The sequence below is a fragment of the Zootoca vivipara genome, chromosome 2 (genome assembly GCF_963506605.1).
Source record: "Zootoca vivipara chromosome 2, rZooViv1.1, whole genome shotgun sequence".
Lineage (NCBI taxonomy): Eukaryota > Metazoa > Chordata > Lepidosauria > Squamata > Lacertidae > Zootoca > Zootoca vivipara.
In genome coordinates this window covers 116,045,982-116,073,854 of record NC_083277.1, presented here as the reverse complement: position 1 = coordinate 116,073,854, position 27,873 = coordinate 116,045,982, and the positions used below count along the sequence as shown (strand labels likewise).

Here is a 27,873-nt window from a genome sequence, read left to right as displayed (position 1 = left end):
GGGTGCCTTGAATGATGGCCAGGGGTGCTGGAGGCAACACTGGCCTTTGTCCCTCCTTCCTTCCCTCCCTCCCTCTGATGCCCTCTCGGGTCTCTGCCTCCCAAAGAGGGGCTGCACATCTGTTTGATGTTTTAATGTATTGGTACTAACTTGAAATGATGGTAAGCAAAACAAAAAAAAGTATTGTGTCACCTTAAAAATAGTCATGCCATGAGCTTTCGTGTGCCCCAGGCAGGTTTACCAAATGCATGATGTACATTTCTGAATCTGCAAACTTATATACGCAAGACAGGAATGTCCAGGAGAATTTCAGAAGGAAACGAAAAAAGCAACAGATAGTGCAGAAAAGAATCACAATGTTGGTTGTAACACAAACATATTTTCATTGGTCAGCTAATTAATGGATGTAGCAAGATTTTTTTAAAAAATAACAAAAACACCTGAAGGCTAATTTGTTGAAATATTGGCCACCCTTGGACAATTAAAACTCAGCTTAATAAGCCAAGATATAAATGAGCTTTGTGGCTGCTCACTAGAGGAAAGGGCTGTGTTTGCAAATGAAGACAGGAAGTCTTCGGTTAACTGTATCTTCCTGTTTTGTCTAAACCAAGAATCCGTTTAATGGCTTTGGAACAACAAGACAGGGTATTAAGCCAACTTCAAACTGTGGCTTCATTAAATATAGTTTCCTAGTTTGGGACACTAGAGTTAAATGACTTGTTTGTTAGCTTACAAACCAAACCATAGAGTTTGGTTTCCAGTGTGGAATCTGGAATGCTAAGAGCTTCAGCATAGATTGTTTTTTAAAACATCTGTAGTCCATTATACTAAAGCCAGTTGTGAGTTGTAGGTAAGATTCCTTCCCAGCCCCAGTTGCAAGCAGCTAATTTCTATTCTGGACAAGGCAATAAATGCTGTGAAATAAGGGCAGGTGGGAGACATGAAGAGGATGGCCATGCTGAAACCTTGGGCTAGAACGTCTATTGATGGTGACAAGTCAACTGGAGGGGAAAAGTTCTCCGTCCTCCACGATCAACCAGCTCAGTTAATTGGCTCCTGGAATGGCACTCAGGCCATAGCATGGGCAGATGGTAGACCCACCAGAACCTGGCCAGTGCTAAGAAACATTGTCCTCCACACCACCACCACCCCAAAAAAACACATACTGAATTCAACTGGGGCTCCCTGGTGATTTGGGAACCAGTGATTAGTCAATAGCAGCTCTGTTTTCATTTGATGATTGTACCACCACCACCAGAAAAAAATTAAATTCCGCAAAATGTATTTAAATGAAGGGAGGGTGTGTGCAATCTTTTAAAACTCTAATGAAAGAATGTGTGGCCACAAAATCCAACATATTTAGACCCAGGTTCCAAGCTCATTAAAATGGGGAGGGTTTCTACGTCCCAAGCATTATTCTCTAGGGTTGTCTCTCTAGGTGTGCTCATCTCTTTCAAAGTTCAGCTTAGACCTGGTTTACTGAGCAGCCATAACTCGCTGAGTTATTTGAGTTGCTTCTCCCCTTCAAGTGATAAAGAGATGGTAAAGTCATGCCTATAATGGAAAACAATGCCATTGAAAAGATGTGGGATGCATTTATTTTTTAAACAAAAAAATCCTTCCAGTAGCACCTTAGAGACCAACTAAATTTGTCATAGGTATGAGCTTTCGTGTGCATGCACACTTCTTCTTAATTATTTTTAATTACTGTACAACTCAAGGCCAGGAAGGAATGTGAAGTAATGCGCAAGCTTTCTTCCAGTGCCATCATATAGCTCTGCAAGTAGGAATATATCAGATACTACGTTTTCTTGGCAAAGCTTGCATTTTTATTTTATTTTTTTGCAAATATGGACTATTGCTCCTGTAGCTAATGCTCAGCTACAAGTCAAGCACCCTTCTGCCGGCAGCTTTCCTTCCTTCTATATATGTCGGGGTTCAGAGCAAGGCTATTATTAGCCACTCTGCTTTGTTTTAGGAACAGCCAAATAGCCAGATCTGATGACAGATTACTTTATAGCTTTGGGCTGCAATTCCTTCCCCACTCCACTCCCAACAGCTTTTAACAAATGCTGTGGTGTCTGCCCTTATGTTTTGTCAATGTGTTTTAAGAGAACCAGCCAACAAAGGCCTTTGTTAGCTGGCCCATCCTGGCACAGACTTTCCAGGAATGAGGAGGAGTCATCTTGAATGAGATTAGAAATGGAAAATATTGGGGCCAGTAGCCAGATAGGATCAAAAGACTGCAGTCAGAGAACTCGCCAGGTTTCCAATCTGTTCTGACTGTTTTTACAGCCAGCCATAGCATAGTTTCACCTTGAGCTTCCCCGCCCATCCTGCAAGCTATGTTCTGGACTCCAATTATGGGTTTTTTTTGCCAGGATGTATAGTATAATTGTGCTTAAAGTCATTCTTCACCTCCCTCGAAGCCTACTTGCAAGTAGCTGACAATGTTTGATAATAATTTGGAATTTGGGGCACTTGTAGATAGAGAGTTCCAGAAACTGACAAGTGCTCTTTTTTTGTCTCAGTCTCTCTGATTAAAAGGTAAACCCGATAGTTAATCAGCTGAAACTAACCTAATTGACTAAAGTTTCCAGCTATAGTACAGATAATTTTCCAGAAACATCCACATACCGTAAGTATTATTTTATCCAGCTGGCTCCATGTTTCTTCAAGTAAGAACCTGGAGACCTCTAATTTTGAGACTGCAATGCCCAGTCCATGGCAGCCATAAATCAAAGTCCTGAAGTCACCTGCCATGTAAGAAAAGGCTAGAAAGGGCAAGGATCCGGGGAAAAGAAAAAGGCAAGACGAGTCTCCTTGTTGCTTAAATCAAAGTGAGCATGCTCAGGGAACTTGTATTTATTGTTATTTTATCATTATGTGTTTATTTATACCCCACCTTTTTCCCTGGTGGGACTCAAGGTATGTTACATATAAAAACAAGAACCACTAAAATCATAGAAAAATCAATCATTAGAATACAATTAAACAATGATAGAATTAAAACTATGTACTGTACATATATAAAATCTGTTGATGGTGCCTTATCACATGAACCAGCTTGACTTATTCCTGGCTAGTAATCTTTTTAAATAATTTTATTTACCGGTAGGCATTTTTACAACTTGTATATATACTTCGTACAGTATTCGTCATTATCTCTTATCCTCAGTTCATCTCTCCATGGCATTCTAGGTAATCTTTTGTTGGCTGCATATTCTATTATTCCAACCCATTTTCATCTCAAATCTTCCTTTATTTAATGCTATCTGCTGCTCATATGTTCATTCCTTATCATCATCATCATTATTTATTTGTTTGTTTATAGCCAACCCATCTGGCTGGGTTTCCCCAGCCACTCTGGGCAGCTTCCAACCGAATATTTAAAACAATTCAATACTTGTAGGTTATTATACCCTCTAAGATACTCTTCAAATCACTTCCATGTCAGTTTGCATTTCTTGGTACAGAAAGTATTGATCTAGTGTGTAATTAATTCAAGAGGGTTCTGGAAGCTTCTCTGTGTGAAAGAAACAAGCAGAAGGTTCATGATGTTTGGGTTATACCTTCAGAGAAGCTGAGTACAGCTGACTTAAAAATGGTTCTCTTTTCTCTTCAGTCAAGGTCATGCTGTGGTGTTTTGTACCTAGTATGCCTAGTATTAAGGTTTCCAGGCACCCCCAAACCGTGGCCCTCCAGATGTTTCGGCCTACAACTCCCATGATCCCTAGCTAACAGGACCAGTGGTCGGGGAAGATGGGAATTGTAGTCCAAAACAACTGGAGGGCCCAAGTTTGGGGGTGCCTGGTTTAGACTTATCATAAGTGATTGTAAGTTTAAGTTAAGTCTGCTGCAACTGAATTTCTTATTGACAGTACCAATCCTGAATGTATTGGATTTGTGACCATTATGCTCATTTGCCTTCAGTAGCAGAAAAGTGCTGAATGAAATAGGCCTCTGGTCTATTTTGGGGGGGAATCCTGTAACGTGTTTAAGTTTTTACTCTGCTAGCTATACGTTGGAATCTGCTCTGGATCAATATCGAGTAGAATTTCATGACATTCCACTCATTCCTGGCTAGTGATCTTGTATTGGCCAGAGCAGGGTAGTGGCGCATGGGTTGAACCCCACCTGATACCAATGAGTTCAAGATTTCTTGCATGCTTGAACCCCAATAATCAGTTGCTGTGGGGGGACTCTGCTTCTACATGCTATCGACTAAGAATGGCTCCAGGTGTTACGCAGAAAAGACAAGAAAGGAGGGGCAAAGGACAGCCTTGCCGTGAATTCCTATGTATTGTGCGAAGAGAAAACTTTTTCACTCCTTTATGGGGAGCAGGCGACGTTTTCCCTGCACCTAGAGTTCTTATCTTCACACATCAGTGTATTTCGTTGTCATACGTGTGGAGGAAAACCTTAAACACGTTGCAGAGTTCCCAAAAACAGACCAGAGGCAATAGCACTTCATAGAGCTTTACTTGTGCTGAAGGCAAATGTAGCCTAATGGTTATCAAATCCAATACAGTCAGGATTGGCTCAGTCCATACAAAATCCAGTTGCAGCATTTATAAACTTAACTCATAATAAGACTTCTTATTATTCTTAGCACTAAGAAATACCACACGAGAAGGAAGAGAGAGAAAGAGAAAAGTATGACCCAGGCTCCTTTCGGCCTACGGTATATTTATAGTCAGCATGACTGCGGAATAGAGATAAGAGAACTACTGGTAGAAAGCATTCCAAACCCTCCATCTCCCAGAATCCAGCAAGCCTTAAAAGCAGGAGAGCAAAGAGCTCAAAGGCAGAAGGCACATACCGTAGCAGCACCCGTAGAAGAGGTGATGATGAATGAGGAAGTGGGTGAGAAGGGGAATGGAGATTCACTCGGGGCGACGCCATTATCCAAGAGGCTGAGTTCTGTAGCCTCTCTGTAAAGTCTAAAATAAAAAAGAACTGTAAGAAACTTTTCCTTGACACATGCTAGGGTGTGGTCTGTGGCTTCCACGGATAAAACTTACATAAGCTGTAGAGAAATATGTTGCAAAGCTAATAAAAATAAAAATACTTTTGATGCTGATTGGTTTGTGTTTCTTTATTTTATGACGTGTCACCCAGAGCCCTTGCAAGTCATGCATCTTGGTTTAGTTATTTAATTCTGCATGCTGCTGTTACTTCCTGCCTTAACACATCGTGACTGTACTTTGTGCTACAAAGCAGCTTCCCAGAAGGTATAACCCAAACAATCATTAACACTGCTGCCTCTGCTTCTCTCACAGAGAGGAGATGCTTCTAGTAGCTTCTAGAATTAATCAGAATAGGAAAGAACAGGAAAGATCGTTACACATGAGATCAATACTTTCTGCACTAAGAAATGCAAACTGGCAAGCAGAACTTCAGAAGCACAAGCTTATTTGCACTTCCAACTTTTATCATCCATTCTTCTACCCCCGCCCCCAACTCGTAGCTAGGTACATGATTTGCAGTACTGTGACCCATCAGCTGGAGAGTGTGTTCGAAGTGGCCTGAAAGAGAGAACTGCTGTTTGTTTCATGTGTAGTCATCCCACTGTCAACTCTGCTAGACAGGCGTTGTGGGTTTTTGCATTGCTTCCATGAACAAAAGGAGTGTGTGTGTGTGTGTGTGTGTGTGTGAGAGAGAGAGAGAGAGAGAGAGAGAGAGAATGATAGCGAGCTATGATTTTCTTAAACCACTTTCATCTGCCTCCTGTTTTAAGAAACATCCCTGCTCAGCAACAGACGCAGGCCTACAGTCTGCTTACAGAAGTTGGCCAGTTCTCTTGGGATTTAAACGAGAGATCTGGGGTGTTGGTTAAATCCTGACAGTTTTCTGATGGTAAGTGAGGGCATCTCTGCAGGCTCTGTGCTTCTTACCTGTGGCGTGTTCAGGATAAGATTCCCCCTGGAATAGTATCTGGGACAGTTATATTTCTGAGTCATCGGCATTAGTAATTAAACATGGTAATTATATTCACTGTGGGGCTCGGGGTGTTGCAAATCATCCTCTTCCCTCCCCCCCCCCATTTTGCGCATTTCATTTCTTTGTCACCATCTGCTGCGAAATGGCTGTTTCTCTTTCGGTGTGCACTTTGCATTGCCATCTGGGCAAAATTATTTGTCCCATTAATTGTGAAAATGTGTGAAGAAGCAAAACAAAAATGCTACTACAAGCCAGCGGAATGTATGCTAAGTGAGATCCTGCCCCCACTCGCGAGAACATGCACAGAGCTTGACATTATGAAATGCCTATTTTAATAGCCTCTCTTGCTAATTGGTCTTTGCACAGCGTCGAAAAATAGCTCTCCACTTGACTCTGTCCCACGGGGAGGGCCTGAAAAGATCTGAGTCTTTTTTACAAGATTATAAATATCTTAGCATGAACGCTGTCATACTGTGGCTATCTTCAGGCTCCCACAATCGCTTTCGTGAGGTTCTAAAAGTAGCTCTCTGAAGGGCTTTGTTACCGCAGCTTCATTGTAGAGAGAAACCTCCCCAAGGGGGAACAGGTGTATCTTTTTATATCCCCACACCCTCCCCCAGGCATATATACATCATTAGACCATTTAAGTCAGGCATCCCCAAACTTCGGCCCTCCAGATGTTTTGGACTACAATTCCCAACATCCCTGACCACTGGTCCTCTTAGCTAGGGATCATGGGAGTTGTAGGCCAAAACATCTGGAGGGCCACAGTTTGGGGATGCCTGATTTAAGTCCTTAGCCATTCCATCTACCAAGGGAAACCTGGGAGCTGTAGTTCTGTGCAGGGCTACAGATTGCTTCTCAAATTATCAGCACCAAACTACAGTTCCCAGTGTTCTATCTTGGCCATTTGAAGGCATAGAGCAGTTAGTGGTTAGTAAGTACAGAGGTCTGTGCTAGAGTTGGCAGAGGCAGCAAGCAGCAGAGAAAAGGAAGACCTGGCAGTCAGACAAGGCCTGCAGGACTTGGACAGCTCCCAGGCACAACTTGCTCCAACCACCTTATAGCACAAAAATGAGCCTTATGTCGTGGTGAAGGCCTTGAAGACTGTCTCAAGACCTACCTCCTCAGTGAGTTTCTTTTAAAATACAGTACAGCTTTCTGAAACCTGGTGCTCTGCAGATGTTCTAGACCAGTGTTTCTCAACCTTTGGTCTCCAGCTGTTTTCAGACTACAATTCCCATCGTCCCTGGCCACTGGTCTTGCTAGCTAGGGATGATGGGAGTTGTAGTCCAAAAACAGCTGGAGACCCAAGGTTGGGAAACACTGTTCTAGACAAGTCCCTTCATCCCCAGCCAGCATGGCCAGTGGCCAGGGATGGAGAGTTATAGGTCCAAACATCTGGAGGGCACAAGGTTGGAAAAGGCTGTTTTAGGAGATTGCAGGCTGTCTTGGAGTCTAGCACTCTTCTGACACCATGTTCTCTTTGTGGACTGGTTATCCTCCCAGTCTGATCCCCCACAACAACCCTGTGAGGTAGGTTAGGCTGAGAGGCAGTGACTGGCCCTAGGGCACCCAGCGAGCTTCACGGCTGATTGGGGATTTGAACCCTTGTCTCCCAAGTCCTAGTCTGTAACGGCTACACTACACTGTGTGCTTTGCAATAACATGCACATGCAGGCATAAATACATAATGGAAGAGTAATGCAAACAATTCTCTAATTAATTAAAACAAAATAAGGCTGTTTTGTCCTGAGCTATGATTGAATCTTTGTTTCGTAAAGCAGAGGTGGGACTTGAGAGATCACAGACTGAGCTTTCCTATTGCCACTTTTGTAACTTGCTATACTACCATTATTTTACTTTATTGTTTGCTTTAATAGGGTGGGAAGGGTGGTGTGTATGGGTACTTAGTTTGTGGTTGTTGTTTTTTTTAAAAAAAACCTATTTAAATAAACATTGAGTAAAAAAAACCAAGGCAGGAAGGAGGAACCTGTGTTGCTAGACTACATTTCCCATAATCCCAGGCCATTGGGCATGCTGGCTGGGGCTGATGGGAGTTGAGTCCACAATTTCTGCAGAGCCTGCAGGCTCCCTGCCCTATTATAAAGTATAGTGATTATGGGAGAGCAGTGAAGTCTTTCAGGAAATGCAATTAAAGCACATTTTCCCATTACAACTTGGTTGGATATACAGTGGTACCTCGGGTTACAGATGCTTCAGGTTACAAACGCTTCAGGTTGCAGACTCCGCTAACCCAGAAATAGTACCTCGGGTTAAGAACTTTGCTTCAGGATGAGAACAGAAATTGTGCGGCAGCAGGAGGCCCCATTTGCTAAAGTGGTGCTTCAGGTTAAGAACGGACCTCCAGAATGAATTAAGTTCGTAACACTTTATGCAAACACACAAGGCTGAACCTTGAGGGGCACTGAAGTTTTATAGATGTATGTTAAGTTGCATGTTTGGATTGTGGTTCCTGCAATTAGCAGATGAGGTGGGAGATGGGTTTCTGCATTAGACCACTTCCAACTGCAGCTGCGTTGCTTGCATGGCTGGGTGCATCTCCATAATTTCCTTGTACATAGAAAAGCAAGCATGCCTGGGAAACAACTAGATTAGAGGAACATTGTCCCTGGCATCTCATTTAAGATGCATTATTATGTTGTTTGTGCCCAGATGTAACAGCCCAGATAATGTTTCATTTATCTCCTCATTTGCTCTGTGTGAGAATGAGGTTTAGGAAGAAAGAATTTTAGCTATGTGCATAACAGGAAATTGTATCCCAAGGATCATACTGAGAGCACCCTAGTTGACGAAGGCGATCTGACCTTGAGATGCCAGAGAAGGAGTGGACAATGTGAGCAGAGAACAGAGTAGCCATGTGGAGAACGATAACAAATGACTTTGGAAAAACTTGGAGAAAAGGCTCTCAAACCCATTCCAGCTTGGAAGACAGGAAAAACTCAGACCTTAGTGATTGCTAGCTCTGCTCATGGGAGCCCCTCTAAGTAAAACCAGGTAAAACCAGTATATACTGCAACCAAGCAGTATATAAATTTTGCTAAATAAAGAATAATAACATAATTGTTGTGACTCCCACTCAAGAACAACAGCAAGAGGTGTGTTTCCTTGGGAGTTAAGAAGCCATTTTTTATTCTGACAGTATAAACTCAGCAATGGGAGAAGAGCAGAAATTAATCAAGATGGCCCTGGTTACCAGTGCTAAGGCAAACCAACTTAAGCTTCATGGTCTGCTAAAGGCAGTTCATGATTCCAGGATCAGGAGTTGCAGTCTGTGACTGTACAGGAGCACGAAGTTGCTCCAACAATTGGTTCTGCCTACCACACATTTAAGCAGAGGTGGAGAAAGTCCAGCTACTTGCAAGACTGCCTTTCGTGGCCAGAAGCTGGGAGGCATTCCTTCCTGGGGGTTAGATCTGCTTCTGCCTCTTAAGGTGGTTCAGAGGCAACACCTGACTTTCCTCTTCCCGACTGCTGAGTCTCCCTCCCTCCGTCTGGCATTGAAGGGGGCCTCCATGGCATTGCATTGGCCTGCCTCCTACCCTGGAGCCAAGAACGAGAGGGCCTGTGAGTCTTCCAGAAGGAGAATCTGAACGGAAAGACCTGGCTCCGAGCGAGAGAGCTCTGATCCACGACCTCTCTCCTCCCACTCGTTGCCCTCTCCTTGGGGATGGCCATGGCAGAAGGGTCTTTAGGTTTTTCAGCCACTTTTTTCCAGGTGCACACAATTTCTGGCCAGTTCAGTGGTTGTAATTTGTGGGCTCCTGCGTGTGTCTGCATAAATAAAGAGCTCCCTCCTGCATGCATCAAGTAGATTTGAATGTCACCCAGGAAAGCCAAGAGCGTCACAGAGACACTCCTTATAAAAAATGCATAAGACTCTTATAAAGGCAATTACCTTTCCGTAAGGCGGTGGAAGGGACAATACGTGACCCAACGAAGTAATGGAAAACGTGTAGGAGTGGAACACTGTTTTGTCCTGTCAACAAGTGAGACTACCACCCCCACTACCACACACACACACACACACAAATCCAGTACAGTGGTACCTTGGTTTACAACCATAATCCATTCTGGAGGTTCGGTTGTAAACCAAAACAGGTTGTAACCGAAGGCCACTTTTGCCCATGGCCCCCCCAAATAGGTTTGTAATCCAAAATAATAATAATGGGTTGTAATAAAAAGGGGGGCACACTTTTGGGTTTGACGTGGTTGTAATCCAAAACGGTTGTAATCCAAAACGGTTGCAAACCAAGGTACCACTGTAATTGAGCCTGACAAGGAAAAATCCAAAATAGGAAATTTAAGACGAAATGTGGATGATAGAAAGAATTGTGACTTTCTGGACCCCCAGATGTTGAGGCCTTCTCTAAAGGTCTGACAACCCTGATGATTTATTTTATTTTTTTGTAGGTCAGTTCACATGATCAGTTTTGCCTGCTTTGGCCCCTACGGGGTAATGAGCCGATGTCACGGGATCACCTTCCCTTTCGTGGCGAAACATAATCTGTTCGACAAACACAGCTTGGGAACATGTTAGTGGGTTTTTTGCTCCCAGTTCCTGCAAAGATGCCCGCAACCCCACGGGAGCAAAAACCCCTTGAGCTGCCTTCCAGGGACTCAACTAGAAATAGCAGGGTTGGGTATAGTCAAAGGAAGCATTGGTGAAAGCGAGATTTGGGTGGATTAAGAAAGGCTTCTATAGTGCCTTAACTATAGCCTAGTTATGGCACTATAGGCTAAACTAGGTACTACTGTGCAAAGGGCTGTAGCTCATCTGTTTGGCATTCACAAGGTCCCAAGTTTAATCCCAGTAGGGCTGGGAGAGGCCTCTGACCCTGGAGAGATGTTGCCCATCAGGTGAATCAATGGCCTGAGTTATTAAAAGGCGGCTTGCTGTGTGTCTCCCAGGCTTGGACCAATGAACGCTCCCATGACCTTTGTGCCTTCCTTTTGCAGTATGTGACCCGCCGAAGGCTGCCAGCATCTTTTCCAGCGTTCAGTCATGGACACCAACACCGTGCCCCCACATGAAGCCTCGTTGACAGTTAATGAGCAGGTATGTGCCTCTCGCGGACCCCTTTGTCACAGGGGTGCTGGAGTGGCAGGGGAGAGGAGCTGCCTGCTGGCCCAGTGGAGCCTTAGACAAGGTTATCCTTTGTTGTCTCTTTTCAGGTGATTGTGATGTCGGGTCATGAGACCATTCGGGTGCTGGAGGTGGGGGTGGATACTCCAATACCTGTGGAGAACAAAGGAAAAACTCTGAAAACTGCAGCAGCAACCAGAGAAGAGGCTCCGGTGAGCTGCCTTCCGGAGCCCAGTGAAATGGGAAGCGAAGGGATAGAGCAAAACCCAGCAAAGGCATCGGGAGAGTCAGGTGGTAAGAAGCACTTTGTTCATTCATTCATTCATTCTTTCCGTCTGCCCTGTTGCCCAAGAGGCCGTGCCATAAAATAAATTGTAGGTTAAATGGGTCAACAAGGGGCAACCTACAGGCCTCTTAGTCTTCTTTTTGTGGTATATTCTGAATTAGGAAAAAGCCAACTTGCTAAAAAGTTAAGGACCCTATTAATCAGAGGCCCTTCTTTGTGTGCCTCAATCGAGGGCCCAAGAGAATCGGTCTTCTTGGTGGTGGCTCCCCATCTGTGGAATGCTTTCCCCAGGGAAACACATCTGGCACCATCACTGCTAGTTTTTATGAGGCAGAATAACACTTTTTTTTTTAATTTGTCAAGGCCTTTGGTGCTTAAGTTAGTATCTACTTCATCTTTTAGCGAGGTGGGGTAGGACTTGTCCTTATTATGTTGCTGGATGAGCATTTAAGGAATTTTGTATTGTACTCTGTTTTAAATGATCTGCTTTTTCATCCTACCAGTTTGTATTCTATCATGTTAAGTCACTTGGAGACTTTTTAATGTAAAATGACAATCAAATGTAAGTAATCATAATAAGCAGTGCTTCCCTAACTGGTAGGGAAACACGGAGCACGTGAAAACATGAGGGACATTCTGCCAGGAAGGAGCACTTGAGAGGAGTGGAAACCCAGCTATTAACTCCCAGCTTCTAGAGGTTAGGCCCAAAGGATGTGTAGTTTCTCCAGTCAAAATCCCTTGCCAATGAGCTTGCACACTGCCTGTTGCCAGTTGGTCCATCTCTAGGCCTTGGCCCACCATGCTGTGGGAACTTCGGCGTGGAGGGTTCAGGCAGCAGAGATGGGTAGAAGCAAGCCGTTGCAAAGTCTGTGGGCTAGGCAAGATGGCAAAGCCAGGAACAGAGAAGTGGGCAAATGCAGAAGGGTAATAGGGATAGTCTGGAAGACATGGAGGACCAAGTGCTTTCTCTAGGCTGGAGAACAGCAATGGACCCCTGCAGGTTATCTAGGCAAAAGTGGAAGGTAATTTCTTTCCTCCTGAGTTTCTTGCTAGAACAATTCTACCCAGATTATTCACCTAAGAGGCCTAAGGTGCCTGCTGTTCCTATGTTGGGGCCTGATTTAAATGGGTGGACCTATCTACACGCTGTTCCCTGCAACTGGGCTTCCTGGTTAAATGGGGCCCTCACCTGGTATGTTGGCAGTGTTAGCATGGTCCTTCACAATCATCGTACGGTTAACACAAGTTTGACTCAGATAACTATCATTAAGAAAAATGAGTCTCTTTGCAAATTCTGTAACCATTTGTCCTTTGTGTGTAAAGCAGGTGCCCCCGAATTAAAAAAGAAGTAGTAGTACAGAACATTTTAAATAGGATCCCCTACTACGATGCCCAAAAATATCTATGGTCCTCCAAACATTTTAAATCAACTTATGCTTTACTTTTTAAGTTGACTGCCCCATTGATACCAAAAGGTTTTTGTGGCTTCGGCTCAAGCCCTCCCCCTCCCAAATTTGTCTATTTAAAAAAAAAGTGTTGTTTTTTCATTTAACTGACGAGACCTGCAGGTCCCATGCTATAGTTCTCCCACCTCCAGATTAGGTCCTTTAAAAAAAAAATAACAACTCCCATTTTTACACTTTGGTGATGCCCACGTTTACATTTTGGCCACATGCACTTTAAAGGACGGTTGGAATTGGAGGCACGTGGGCTTTGTCCCCCTTTCTCTGCCTGCCATTATCCTATTTCCAAGTTCCTTCCCTGAATGGCTCTTCCTTCTCTAAAGCAGTGTTTCTCAACCAGTGTGCCTCCGGATGTTTTGGGACTACAACTCCCATCATTCCTGACTACTGGTCTTGCTAGCTAGGGATGATGGGAGTTGTAGTCCCAAAACATCTGGAGGCACACTGGTTGAGAAACACTGCTCTAAAGGGTGGTTTTGTGCCATGCTCACGAGTGCTACCTCCCATCTCCTGGGGAGGGGGGTTACCAAGTAAACTGGAAGTACAAATATCGAAAAGTAAAATATTAGAGGTTACACACACACACACACCCATAGCAATATAATTTCCCTCCCCGGGAAAAGCTAATGTTTGAATAGCAGCTGGTTAAGGAACAACATTGGGCAGACGCCATGATTTGATTTTATCTGGACTGTGTGTCGATATGGCAGCTACCTGTAGTGGAAGGCTCCTGGACTGATTTGGCAGAAACACCAGTTTGAAGAGAGGGTGTGAATTTACAGAGGGGAATCTTGGACTACAGATTTGTACTATAAAGAAGAAGAGTAAAGACATCCACACAGAAACATTTTATTTGGACTTAAACTCACTTGCAGGATGAACACAGAGGCTGTTGAAAATAATGAAGGATTAACATCAGAATGTATTAAGGCAATTATTGTAATATTTTGAAATGCAGTAGAACTATGAGATGATTAGGATTCCCTCCGATCTCGAAGCATGGGAAGTCAGCTAAAAAATAAGAATGAGAAATGGAATATCAAAATCTCTAATAGCAGGCTTAGGCTGAGCTTGATTTATAATAAATGAAAAAATGGTAAACAGTTAATTTATCTATGAATGTGCGATAAATTAGGAATAATAGAAATTACAGTCAGAATAATTGGAAGAACAACTTTCTTTTTAAATCTTTATTTTTTCTGCTTTTTTCTTTGATTTTCTTTGGTTTTTTGTTTTTTGTTATTATATTTTTTCATGCTTTCTTCGGATTTTTTATGTACTTCTTTTAGTGTGTGTGTGTCTGCGAATCTTGTAATGTTTGTATTTATGTCTTTTAAAATAATAAAGATATTTTCCATAAATGAAAAACACACACACACAATAATAATAATAATAATAATAACAATAATTTATAATTAGGCACAACATTGGGATTTGTTTGATTATTGGATAATTTGTATAATTTGGAATATATAATTTGGTTTGATTGGAAATTTTAAATTAATATTATTTAAACAAAAAGCAAAAAAATGAGTGCTACCTCCATCTCCACTTGGTCCAGCATTCCATGGGTAAAACCTGAACGGGTAAACAAAATGAACTGTATCCTCTTTTCTCCAGGTGAAGTAAAGGCATTACCTGAAATAACCCCTGCACCTGTCCCAGGAATCGTCCCCTTCAGCCAAGTCACAAGCCAGCAAACACAAACTCTAACGCCCGTCACACTGCAAGCTGCACCGCAGGTAACTTACCTTACAGCTCTTTTGTCGGGCATGCGGGAGGAGGAAGCCTATTGGCCACTGAACAGAGGAAATGGTGCATTTCAATTTCTGCAGTAGAGTTTCCATCTGTGCCTTGGAAGAGCCAGGTGTGGACACATCCTACTTATGTAGAAGCAGAGTTGCCAGAAGTCCCTTATTTTTGAGAGGCTTGGAGGGTTCTAGAGCAGAATTCCAAAACTGTGAAGTTGGCATTTAGTGTGCATAGAGCACACTATGGGAGTTCTGGGATCAAGAATGCCACATTCTGTTCTGTGGGGCTTTGATGCTCTCAAATGGGTTCCTGTTTTCAAAGTGTTCCATCTGGCCAGACTTTGTAGAAATCAAATGCACTCTTCCAGTGTTGACTGGCAGGGATCTGTTTCTTAGCTTGTGCGAAGCGCTGTGGGGCATATGCGATGCAAATATGCCGGGATATAAAGCAGCATTGAATATTCCGGGCCATGCGTCTGGTCAGAGTCTCCTTACACAGTAAAAAGCTTATAACTGTTAAGGGGAATCTCCTCCTTGTCGTGGAAAACTTGGCTTCCAAAGCACATAGGCATTTTGTTCACTGCAAGCTTATATGGAGCAACAATTTTTGTGAATAAATTGTTCTCGCCCCCAGCTCCCCATCATAATCAAAGGGCCTAACCATCTCCAAGCCTGAGAAAACGAAAGGAGATGCTGAGGGCCTTTCCACACAATCAGCTTTTTTTGCTGAATAAATGAGCATTTGTTACCGAATTTGATGCACACAGTCCTCCTTCAAGGTTGCATTTTTTGTTGTGGGCATATCACATTTTCCCAGCATTTAATCTGCAATATTACGGGGGGTGGGGGTGGGGGAAGAGTCAGCTGTTAGGCAGTCTGTGCTGTTATTAGTGACGCAATTCCCTCCAGCACCAGCACCACCACTCTGGCACACATCATTTTGTAAACGTCTATTTATTTTTAGAAAAATCTCATTCCTCATGGTAGTTGCCCACTCCTTCATTGTTCAATGCAAAACATGCCCTCAAGCCTACAAGCCTCTTTTTCCCTGGGCCATTTTTTGAAATTTAAATTGTTGGTTTTAAATATCTATATTGTTGTTATTAGATTTCAAACAGGTCCCTATGGGTCTTGGGTCCTTATGCACCTCACAGTTTGCAAACGAGAGTTTGTAGCAAACCAGAATTTATTTGTTTTAAAAAATAAAATACTATAATACTAGTTTTATTCTCAATAGTCATATGCATTTAAAGTTTTAAACATTCTTTTCCTGATGATTTCCTTTCCCCCGCTTATGGCCTCCTGAAGGAAAAGGAAAATATCATTGAAAAAGAATTTAAAAACTCAAAATACCGTGGGCCATTTATAAAAGGATAAAACTGGTCTTCTGCATTTTTTAATCTTTTCCTGTGTTTTTGTCCTCCATCACGCACACACACGCAGCAAGACAGTCCTTCCATCTACTATATTGGAATGAGATATCATACTTATTTGCATTGGGACTTTGGGAGGTATCACCTACTTCATAAAATGCAATTGAATTGTGCTTCATTTGATTGTGTGGAAAGGCCTTTAGTGCTGATGTTAGCATGTGAGACTCAATGCTCAATCATCTTCTTCCCTCCTCTGGGCATTTGCCACTTAGAGCAAGTGTTCCCAGCCGTTGCACATTTTGTGGATGCTGCGATGTCCACAGAGAGGCAAAACACTGAGGCAGAGGTACCTGAGATTAAGATGCTTTTCAAGGCAGGAGGCTGTATTAAGGTGTGCTTACACCTTCCCGTTCTTTGAGTGCAGAGGAGCTCTCCTTCCTTGTTCCTCTTCTCTTCTGAACCCTCTGCAGTGCTGTTTGCAACTGCAAAAAGAAGCAGGTTTTATTTATTTTTGCTTGTCAAGCAAGCTTTTTAGCTTGCTGTAAAGCAGCAAGCTGGAGTACTTAAAGCAATTAGATTTATTTATTTCTTTATTAAATTCCTATACTGCCATTCACCCGAGGATCACAGGGCTGTTTACAATATAAAATCACAAAAATACATACCATAGTAACAAAGAGTAAACCACCACCGCCACTCACCCACCCCGTTTAAAAGGCCGTAGATTGTTTAATTCGCCGAAGGCCTAGGAGAAGAGGAATGTCTCTGCCTGGAATCCAAAGATATATAGCAAAGGTGCTAGGCAATCCTCCCTAGAGAGAGAATTCCACAATCAGGGAGCCACCACAGAAAAGGCCCGTTCTTGTGTTTCTGCCCTCCGGACCTCTCGCGGAGGATGCACACAAAGAAGGGCTTTATAATCGCAGGGCCTGGGGCGGTTTGTATGCAGAGAGAGGTATTGTGATCCTGAGCCATTCAAGGCTTTATAGGTCAAAACCAGCATACTGAATTGGGCCTGGAAACTAACTGGCAGCCAGTGCAGTTAGACCAGGATTTGCATTATATGCTTAAACTATTTTGCCCCTGCAAGCAACCTGGCCGCTGAATTCTGCACCTGCCGAAGTTTCCAAACTGTCTTCAAAGGCAGATCCACATAAAACATACTGCAGGAATCTAACCTAGAGGTTTACCAGAGCATAGACGGCAGTAGTTAGGCTACCCCTGTCCAAATAAGTGCACAGACGGGCCACCAGCCAAAGTTGATAGACTGCGCTCCATGCCACTGAGGCCACCTGAGCCTCAGGCAACAGGCATGGCTCCAGAAGTAACCCCCCCTCCAAAAAAAGGTGTAACCTTATCAAGAGCAGGCAACTTTCCAGCCAGCCGGTCTAGGGAACCACTCACTAACAGCGCCTCCGTCTTATCTGCAGCTAAGTAGATCTGTAGATAGTAGATCCCAAGATCTGCTACAGAGCTTCATGGGGAGCAAATCCAATATTGCTTGCAGTGAATATTTTCCTTGTGGAGTGTTCTCTTAAGGAAGAACTGTTTCACCCTCAGTCACACCTGCAGGAGGAGCAGGATTCAGTGACTCGGCCAAGGATGTGGTACAACCGCGCCAACTTTCCCCAGGACATATCCTAGGAGAAATAATTGGCGCCAATGCACCCTTAAAATGGCTATGCTTTACTGTGATTTGCTACTTACTGTAACTTTGCAACCAGCCCCCATTTGAGTGCCGCAGAGCTGGATCTGCCCAACTGCTGGCACGGGGCACAAAGCCGCACACAGCACAACTCAGGCAGGCATCTCCTGGCTGGGCTGGGCCTCCTGTGGGCTTGCTAACGTGGCTGCTGCGCTGATGCTGTCTGCAGTGGCGTTGATTTCTTTTTTCCCTTTTCTTTTTTAAATCTTGTTTACTTTTGCAGGTCTTGACTCAGGAAAACTTAGCAACAGTTGTGACAGGCGTTATGGTTCCAGCAGGGGCAGTTACTCAACCTCTTCTTATCCCCATCAGTATTGCAGGTCAAGTGGCAAGTCAGCAGGGGCTGGCTGTGTGGACATTTCCTGCAGCAACGGTGGCTGCCCTCCCAGGACTGACGGCTGCCTCTACTACTGGGGGAATTTTCAAATCACCTATAGCCAATTTGCAAGGTAACAACAGCTTCTTAGAGGGTCTCTCCTTGTGACAGTGACCGTTCAATGCTTGTGCAGAACCGGAAGCCCCCTTGCTCTGGGGAGGCCCAGAAAGGCTTTGTGTTCTTTAAGGAACGCAGTATCGCTTTAAGAGCCGCCCAGAGTGGCCGGGGAAACCCAGCCAGATGGGCGGGGTATAAATAAATAAATAAATAAATAATAGTAAACAGAAGGTGGAGGAGCAGGGGGTTAATTTAAAAGAACACAATGTGGAAGGGGGGTAGTTTAAAAAGAGCCATTGGCAATATTTCCATCTTCATTATCTGAGAAGGAAGGGGGTGAAGTGTGTTTTGCAGCAGGGGCAAGACAAAGTCATGCCTTTCCAGATGTCGTTTGATACAGCTCCTATTATCCTTTCCCATTAGCCTATATACTGGCAGGGGCTGATGGGAGTTGTAGTCTATGGGATAGTGCTTTTTTTTACTGTATATTAGTAACCATTGCTCTGATCCACACTCTGGAGCATCCCTGTCAATGAGTTCATCTGCTAGTTTTAGTTGAGCAAACTAGATAACATTTTCATATTTGTTACCTCTTCTGAAATGAATGAGGGATCCCCTGGAAGCTGAGGGCCTCCATCAAAGCCAGGTACACAGCAAACTCAGTAGCAGCCCCTGAGCATGTTCAGTAGATTACAGTGCAGTGTGTCTAGTCAGTTTCACAGCCGCTGATTCCATGCTTGTCTTTCTCCCCTGATGTCATTTAAGAGAGGCTGTTGTTCCAGTCAGTGGTTTTATCTATTTATCTAACCAATCTATAGGCTGCTTCATAGCCTTAAAGCCATCAAAATGGGCAGAATTAAAAGAAATTATCAAACCCGTAATTCTAGCACGCGGAGGGCCATCAAAATTATACAATTGGAAAGTTGATTAATTGATATTTGATATTGGCTTTGGTGTTGTGATTTGATATGGATATAATGAGGCTTATTTTGGATTCTTGTAATTGAAAACTAATAAAAATTATTATTTTAGAAAAGCCATCAGATTGGCGTACAAGACAAAAACTGGATAAAACACACAAACACGGGTTCTTAAAAACAATAAAACTGTTTTAGAAAATTGTAAGAACAATAACACAATTTCTTCCGAAAGCCTTCTTAAACAAAAACCTCTCCAGTGAGCACCTAAACATCATGATGCTGGGTCCCTGTCTCATTTCGGCTGGTAATTGATTCCAGAGAGCTGAAGCTGCAACACTAAAAGCCTGGTTTCTAGTACAGGCTAGGTGTACCTCTGGGCACATGGTGCTCTCAGCAGTGCCCCATCTGATGAGTGCAGTTGCCTGCACAGATAAATGGGCAAGGTGGTCTCTTAGATACCCTGGTCCCAAGTTGTATGTAGGAGAATAACAATTAATGAGAAGGTGGTACTAAGGCAGGGACGCTTAATGAAGAAAATATGGTCAAGACAGTATTACTTCTGCAGGCCCATTCACACAGGAGCTTGTGATCTGAAGCCTCCTTGTGACTGTAGAAGCTATCGATTGTGACAGCTGCTACAGCAACTATGGAGCTTCCAGAAAGCCCTGGCTTTATCTTGCAGTAGGGGAGAGCAAGGAAGATGCAGTGATACATATTTCTGTGTAACACACAAACTTTCATATTCTTAATTTGGATATAATAAAAGATGGTAAAGGGACCCCTGACCATTAGGTCCAGTCGTGACCGAATCTGGGGTTGCGCGCTCATCTCGCATTATTGGCCGAGGGAGCCGGCGTATAGTTTCCAGGTCATGTGGCCAGCATGACAAAGCCACTTCTGGCAAACCAGAGCAGCACACGAAAACGCCGTTTACCTTCCCGCTGTAGCGGTTCCTATTTATCTACTTGCATTTTGATGTGCTTTCGAACTGCTAGGTTGGCAGGAGCTGGGACCAAGCAACGGGAGCTCACCCCGCCACAGGGATTCGAACTGCTGACCTTCTGATCAGCAAGCCCTAGGCTCAGTGGTTTAACCCACAGAGCCACCTGGGTCCCATAATAAAAGATGCTACCTCATCTTTTATCTCAATCCTGTGCAGCTGCAGCAGCAACAGTCTGGATATAAAACACCTGCTCTTTCCTTTAGCTTTACAGCTTGCTTCCCTGCTTTACAGTACAATCCTATACGTGTGTACTCAAAAGTAAGCCTCACTGTGTACATTGGGACTTACTCCCAGGTAAGTGTGCATAGGATCGCGGCCTTAGATGTAGAGGTGTAACTTCATGGATTGAAGCAACTAGCAATGTGGCCGTTTTGATTTACAGGGCAGGAAAAAGAATGGCAAAGCAATATTCAGTGTTCTTGTCTTGTTCCCACAGCTGCCGCGGTGCTGAACACGGCAATACAAGCCCCTTTGCAGCCAGCCCAGCCTCTCCAGGCGCAGCAAACAGTCCAGCCGCGGCCAACAGCCCAAACACAGACTCTGTTCCAGCCTCAGGCTCAGCCAGCCATTTTGCCGCAGCCTGCCGCAGCATCCACGCCGCCTGTCGCCAAGCCCTTGGAAACGCCAACCCAGATAACAGTTCAGCCAGCAGGATTTGCCTTTAACCCTGGAATAGTAAGGAGCTGGAAGCATCGCTGAAGAGCTAGCTCAGAAGATTGGGGGTGGGGGCAGGAGGGACAAGTTGTCAACGGGCACACGGATGCTTCTGATCTCCTCTGAGGTCTGCAAGGAGCGGGGAGAGGTCAGGTGTAGTTTGGCGCTAAGGCTACCTTTCTTCTGATGTTTACAGAGAAGAAGTTCTTTCGTTACATGCTTCCGTTATAAACGTGAGCAGCAACTTTTTTGGGGGGGTTCCGTTACATACTGAACAAATACCATGGGGTGGAACCAGATGGATCCAGTGGTTCTTTATGATTTATGATTTTATGTTGCGAACCACCCTGAGATCTATGGGTATAGGGCGGTATACTACTACTACTACTACTACTAATGATAATAATAATAATAAATAATAATTTATTTATTTCCCCAGCCACTCTGGGCAACTTCCAACAAAATATTAAAATACAATCGTCTGTTAAGCATTAAAAGCTTCCCTAAACAGGGTTGCCTTCAGATGTCTTCTAAAAGTTTGGTACAGTGGTACCTCGGTTTATGAACACAATTGGTTCCGGAAATCTGTTCATAAACTGAAGTGTTCATAAACTGAAGCAAACTTTCCCATTGAAAGTAATGGAAAGTGGATTAATCCGTTCCAGACGGGTCCGCGGAGTACTCAACCTGAAGCGTACTTAACCCGAAGCATGGGTGTAATTGGTTCCGGAAGTCTGTTCATAAACTGAAGCGAACTTTCCCATTGAAAGTAATGGAAAGTGGATTAATCCGTTCCAGACGGGTCCGCGGAGTACTCTGAAGCGTACTTAACCCAAAGCATGGGTGTAATTGGTTCCGGAAGTCTGTTCATAAACTGAAGCGAACTTTCCCATTGAAAGTAATGGAAAGTGGATTAATCCGTTCCAGACGGGTCCGCGGAGTACTCAACCTGAAGCGTACTTAACCCGAAGCATAGGTGTAATTGGTTCCAGAAGTCTGTTCATAAACTGAAGCGTTCATAAACTGAAGTGAACTTTCCCATTGAAAGTAATGGAAAGTGAATTAATCCGTTCCAGATGGATCCGCGGCGTTCATAAACCGAAAATTCATAAACTGAGGTGTTCTTAAACCGAGGTTCCACTGTAGATGTTTTTCTCTTTGACATCTGGTGGGAGGACGTTCCACAGGGCGGGTGCCACTACCGAGAAGGCCCTCTGCCTGGTTCCCTGTAACTTTGCTTCTCGCAGTGAGGGAACCGCCAGAAGGTCCTCAGCGCTGGGCCTTAGTGTCCGGGCAGAACAATGGGGGCAGAAAACACTCTCGTGCAAGTTACTGCAGCATCCAGAGTTGCTTCTGGGGCTTGGGGGAGCCACTGGAACAGTGTGGGATGTAGCACAGAGGGCTTCAGTGGAGGTGGGGGGGGCTGGTGAAAACTGGTTGCACTACTGTGCCGGGACAGGCACTTTCCACTAGTGCAAAGGCATCCTTGGAATCAACCCATGAATCCATGTCGATAATAAAGAATGACCCGCCTAGACCAGCATCCTGGTCTCACAGTGTCCAGCCAGATGCCAGTCAGCATCTCTGACATAACCCATCTTTGGTCTTAATTCAGCGTGGGTGACTTAATGCATGACTAGCTGCTTCAGCACCCAGAAAACGTCTTTGCCATGGAACAAAGCACATTGGAAATGGTGGTGTAGCAACTTACAGGCAGAAACACTTTAAGGTCATTTTGTGCTTTCGGTGCGGTAGTACTTCTAATACTAATAATGGATAGGGCAGCTACTCTGGTCAGACAGCAGGCCAGCGGCCGATTGCAATACAAACAGACCTCTTCATGAATGCGCAGTATTCTTGATAAGGGCTTCATAGTAATGGATTGCTTAGGCTGGGGACAGCACAAGCACCATACAGAAAAAGGAGGAGAGGCAGCTGAGGCAGAGAGATAAGTCTTACTGTTAATGAGAATGCAGAGTAATTCCATCCTTGGCTTCCGTTTTCTCCTGCAGATCAGTGCGGCTTCTCTGGGAGCCCAAACTCAGCTCCTCAGCTCCCTGGCTGCTACACCAGTAATTGCAAACACCATTCCTAGTGTGCAAGGGATAACTGGACAGATCCTGACCAATGCTCAGGGACAGGTAAGTGTCATTTGACTCCAGACCCCAATCAAAGCCACAATAGACCTGGACCTCTTGCACTACTAAGGGGCATAGGTATGGGTGTTAAGTGACCTCCTATTTAAGGAAAACACAGTGTTTTCTTAAATGTTTTATTTGTTTATGTAACGTTTAGTTTCACTATTCTTTGATCAAGGCAGCTTACAAGCAGTGAAAAACTGGCAGAAGTGAGAAGGCTGCTGGGGTGCAGTTTTAATTGTTGGTATTGTTTGTTTTAAACCACGCTGAACTATTTCAGGCTGTGAACACACATTTAAAGCATTACAATAAGGAGAGAAATATGCACAAGTTTGACATAGCCCATGAGTAGTCTCCTTATTCTGCAAAAAAAACCCCAAAACCCCTCCTTTTTGTTTCTCATAGCACTGTCACTTTTGTCCTGCCACCCTCCAACCCCACAAAGGCGAGGAGGAGAGATTTGAGAACCTTTGCACTGAATTCATAGCTGCCAAGTCTCCCGTTTTCCCCGGGAAACCCCCGTTTTTCCAGCTGCCCCCAGCCGAAAAAACGGATTTTTTTGTTTCCCCCCGGTTTATTCTGGCGTGGTGGCCATTTTGGAACTGGGCGGAGCATGCTCAGAAGCGACTTCTGGTGCGGTGGCCATTTTGGAACTGGGCACAGCAGCATCAAAAGTCACTTCTGACCATGCTCCGCCCAGTTCCAAAATGGCTGCAGCGCTACTTCCGGTATGCTACTTCCGGTCTCTTATTTTTCAGAGAGGAACTTGGCAGGTATGACTGAACCCCTGTTGCATCTTTCCTTCTCCTCTCTTCCAGGTCATTGGGACTCTTCCATGGGTGGTGAACCCAGCTGGAATTGCCACAGCCAACGCGGCCCCTGCCACATTGCCGGCACAGAACCTACAGCTGCAGGCAGTGACGCCGCAGCTGCTTTTGAATGCCCAAGGCCAGGTGATTGCCACCTTGGCTAGCAGCACCATCCAGACAGCGCCAGCAACAGCAGCAGCAGCTGTTAGAAAACCCAGCACACCAGAAACTCCAGCAAAGAGTGAGGTGAGCTTCAGCTAGCAAGGACAGCTGATTCTTCGGGGAAACCACTGGCGGACTCTGCAGCAGAAGGATAGCAAGTGGGCATGCATGCATGGGGCACCCATATAAAGGGGGGAGGAAATGAACACATCGGACTGGATCCTAAAAACCACTTACCGAAGTTAAAAAGTCTTTCAGGAGGCTGGAGGACCCTCCTGAATGAAGTGGGTTATGACGTGGGTAATTAAATAATGATGCTTGAGATTCTGGTGACCTGTACCCTTGGTGGCTTGGCGGCTGAAATGTGTGAATCGACTCCATTGTAAAGTGTCATCTGAGGCAGTACAAATTTCAAGGCACGGCGAATAAATGTTTGTGTCAGTTAATCTGCAATGACTCGTACATACATGCCAGTCAATGGTGTTAGCCATCACTGGGTGTTGCAGTTATTCATTGATGCAACGTGTGAACATGAGGCAGGCTCACTCAACATCGTCCTGAGTGAGGGTGAAGACAGACATGTCGTTTTTTAGAACCGGTGGGTCACTTTAGCAACACCCTCACGGCATTCGAACTGAGTGCGCTTTTTCTGCACAAGACCAAGCTCTGGAAAAAACAGACTCTACTAGTTTTGCAGCTGAAGGCAGATGTGCATGGCACTGATTGGCTGCTGCCTGTGATGTCACTAAAAAGCACATATATACCGCCAACCCAAGGTCCCTTGAACACATTTTCAGTTTTTAAATAATGTTTCTTTTTTAATAATTAAAAAAAACCACACCGTTAGGACAGAACAGTAAAAGAAAGATGGTTATCCCTCTGGAAGCCTGAGGGAAGGGACAAAACTATTGGCTGAGTTGATGTTTCGATTAGCCTAACTGCCGTTTCAGTGGTGAGAAGATGCAGGGTTCACCCTGCAGGTCAGAGACCTGCTGTGACATATATTTATATCACATCTGCTTTCATTCTAATTTGTATCGGAGGGGACAGGGCTTCCAGGTGGAGGAATATAGCTTTTGCTCAAGCAGTGTGCATTGGGCGAAATTAGCAAACGACAGGCATATTAGTTTGCATGATTCCGATTGTGTGTTTGATCTTCCTTGAGTCACCAGGACTATACGCGGTCCTTGCTAATTAGGTTTGTTCATCAAGCCACGCCCCACAGCTCATGAAGACCCCCAGTCTCTGATTAAAAAAAACACTTTCTTAACGTCACTCTCTTTTTCTGCCTTGCCAGGTCCAGCCAATTCAACCCGCCCCAACTCTGCCACAGCCAGCCGTAGTCATTGCAAGCCCTTCCCCTGCACCCAAGCTAGCTTCTGCTCCTGTCCCCATCACCTGCTCAGAGACTCCAACTGTCAGCCAGCTGGTTTCCAGTAAGCATCTCTGCGATCCCTTTGGCTTTGGAGGCAGGTGGAGGGGTGGGCTGGTAATGGGAAGTGGTTCACGGTCCAGCCTTACAGCCAGCTGCGGTGGGTGCGGAAGCCACAGTTTCCTCTGGAAATTAGGAAATGCCCGATTTGTGTGGCGAGAAAGCATTGCTGAAGCTAAGCCAGTCTGAGTCTAGTCAGTGTCCATCTGGGGACCACAGGGATGTTGCCTTGGGTTCCATGATGCAAGAAAGGTGGGATAGGAATGTAATAAAAAATTAAGACACCTGCACAACTCTCTTAGCCTGAAGAGGCTGCTTAGCTTGAAGAGGCCTGTTCTCAGCATTAGCATTTAGGTGCTGCAACGCAGCAGCAGCAACAGCACCCTTCTCAGGCTCTTCTCCTGGGTTCCTGATTTATGGTGTAAGGTGTGTGCTCCACTCCTCCGCCAACTGCAGTGGACAGCATTTGTTGTGTGCTGCACTTGCAGGAGCCAAAACTGCATAGGGTTAGTATTTCCCATGTCCCGTGACAGGGGCATAAATTGCATCGCCTAACTGGTCCTTTTTCCTTTTTTACTTCTTCACTCCCTTTAGAGCCTCAGCCTCCAAACAACGGAAGCGACGAAGATGGGATCAATCTGGAGGAGATTAGAGAGTTTGCCAAGAACTTCAAGATCCGACGCCTATCTCTGGGTCTAACGCAGACGCAGGTGGGGCAGGCGTTGACTGCTACTGAAGGACCCGCGTACAGCCAGTCGGCTATATGCAGGTGAGACGGATGGTGCTGGTCCCCAGGGCTCCTTCTTCTATTATATCTCCGTTGAGTCTGTGTGGTTGCTGCACAGTCATGGGATCCAGTATTGGGCCTGCCTATTTCCCAGTCCCTTTGAATACATCCTTAAAATATAACAGTGGGATCTCAAGGTAATCTGCTTGCAACCCATTAAATAATGGTCAGTCATCAGGGACCCAGGTGGCACTGTGGGTTAAACCACAGAGTCTAGGGCAGGCATAGGCAACCTTTGGCTGCCAGATGTTTTGGAACTACGACTCCCATGATCCCTAGCTAACAGGGCCAGTGGTCAGGGATCATGGGAGTTGTAGTTCCAAAACATCTGGGAGCCAAAGGTTGCCTATGCCTGGTCTAGGGCTTGCCGATCAGAAGGTCGGCGGTTCGAAACCCTGCAATGGGGTGAACTCTCATTGCTCAGTCCCAGCTCCTGCCCACCTAGCAGTTCGAAAGCACATAAAGGGCAAGTAGATAAATAGGTACCGCTCCGGCGGGAAGATAAACGGCGTTTTCGTGCGCTGCTCTGGTTCGCCAGAAGCAGCTTTGTCATGCTGGCCACATGACCTGGAAGCTGTCTGCGGACAAACGCTGGCTCCCTCAGCTTATAGAGTGAGATGAGCGCCACAACCCCAGAGTCGGACACGACTGGACCTGATGGTCAGGGGCCCCTTTACCTTTACCTTAGTCATCAGATGACCATGTGTCTGTTGGCTTGCATTCATTCCACAAACACTGAGAATACTGAATCATCCTCTATCTCCAGCCTCATTGGCTTCCCCCAGCCTTAAAAGTACAGTGGTACCTTGGTTCTCAATCTTAATCTGTTCCGGAAGTCCGTTCCAAAACCATGGCACGCTTTCCCATAGAAACTAATGCAAAATGGATGAATCCGTTCCAGGCTTTTAAGAACACCCCCTAAAACAGCAATTTAACATGAATTTTACTATCTAACGGGACCATTGATTCATAAAATGAACGCAATAAACAATGTACTGCAGTCACACAATCAATCAATCAGTAGCCAAACTGGGTTCCACACAGTCACAAAAACAAAACAGAAAAGCCGCAAAAACAAAAATGCAAAATAAATAGCAAAAACAGAGAGACCTCAACGTAACACTCAAAATGGAAGTGTGGCACTCAAATCGGAAGCGGAACACTCAAAATGGAGCACATTGAGTTTCCGGGAAAAGTTCACACACTTACTTCTGGGTTTGCAGTGTTTGGGTTCCAAGTTGTTTAAGTACCAAGGCATTTGAGAACCAAGGTACCACTGTATTTGGAAGTATTTAAGAATATATATATATATAGAGAGAGAGAGCGTTTTCATTTATAATTTATTTTTACTGGTTTATTGAATACAGATAAATTGCAAACAGATAAAAATTAGCAGGATTATTGTAGTAACCTGCAGTTTCATAGGAGTATATATTTAAAGAAGATAATTAAATGAGCAAATTAAATTAACTTGGATATGCAGAAGATATTTAAAAAATTAAGGAACCACAGAAAGAGGGGGGAAGGAAGTCTAACTTTGAAAAGTTGAATTGATTGTAAAACTAATGAAATGCATAAACTTGAAAAGTATTTAAGAATATTTTAAAGGATTTGGGAAGTTAAAAGGTTAAAAAAAATTTAAAAATTAATAGGTTAAGAAATGTTTAAAAAATCATTAAAATGAGTTTTAAAAGCCTGTATGTGTAACTGCCAAGGATGCCATGGTGGGGGTTGCTGCAAGGCTCCCTTCAAACTGAGTTACGATGCTGGCTCCTGGGGGTTGAGGGGGCACATAAAAGAGCCTTACCCCCCGATAAAAGAGAAACCAGCAAGCAATCCCAGTCAAACCATTAAAAAACAGCCTGTGGAGCTCAGCTGAGCACACCCTACCTTGGCACCATCTTGAC

At 44.5% G+C, this 27,873-nt stretch overlaps 1 protein-coding gene across 1 annotated transcript in view; it reads left to right on the top strand.

The window, feature by feature from the left end:
• POU6F1 (POU class 6 homeobox 1) overlaps positions 1–27,873 on the top strand; it is a 39,012-nt gene that overhangs the window by 8,032 nt on the left and 3,107 nt on the right. The window contains exons 2-10 of the mRNA XM_035103141.2: positions 10,924–11,023; positions 11,140–11,344; positions 14,420–14,541; positions 17,852–18,077; positions 20,421–20,659; positions 22,651–22,779; positions 23,595–23,831; positions 25,045–25,183; positions 25,774–25,948. Coding sequence (XP_034959032.1) covers positions 10,970–11,023; positions 11,140–11,344; positions 14,420–14,541; positions 17,852–18,077; positions 20,421–20,659; positions 22,651–22,779; positions 23,595–23,831; positions 25,045–25,183; positions 25,774–25,948 — 1,526 coding nt within the window. The 5' untranslated portion in view covers positions 10,924–10,969. The remainder of the gene's footprint in view (positions 1–10,923; positions 11,024–11,139; positions 11,345–14,419; positions 14,542–17,851; positions 18,078–20,420; positions 20,660–22,650; positions 22,780–23,594; positions 23,832–25,044; positions 25,184–25,773; positions 25,949–27,873) is intronic.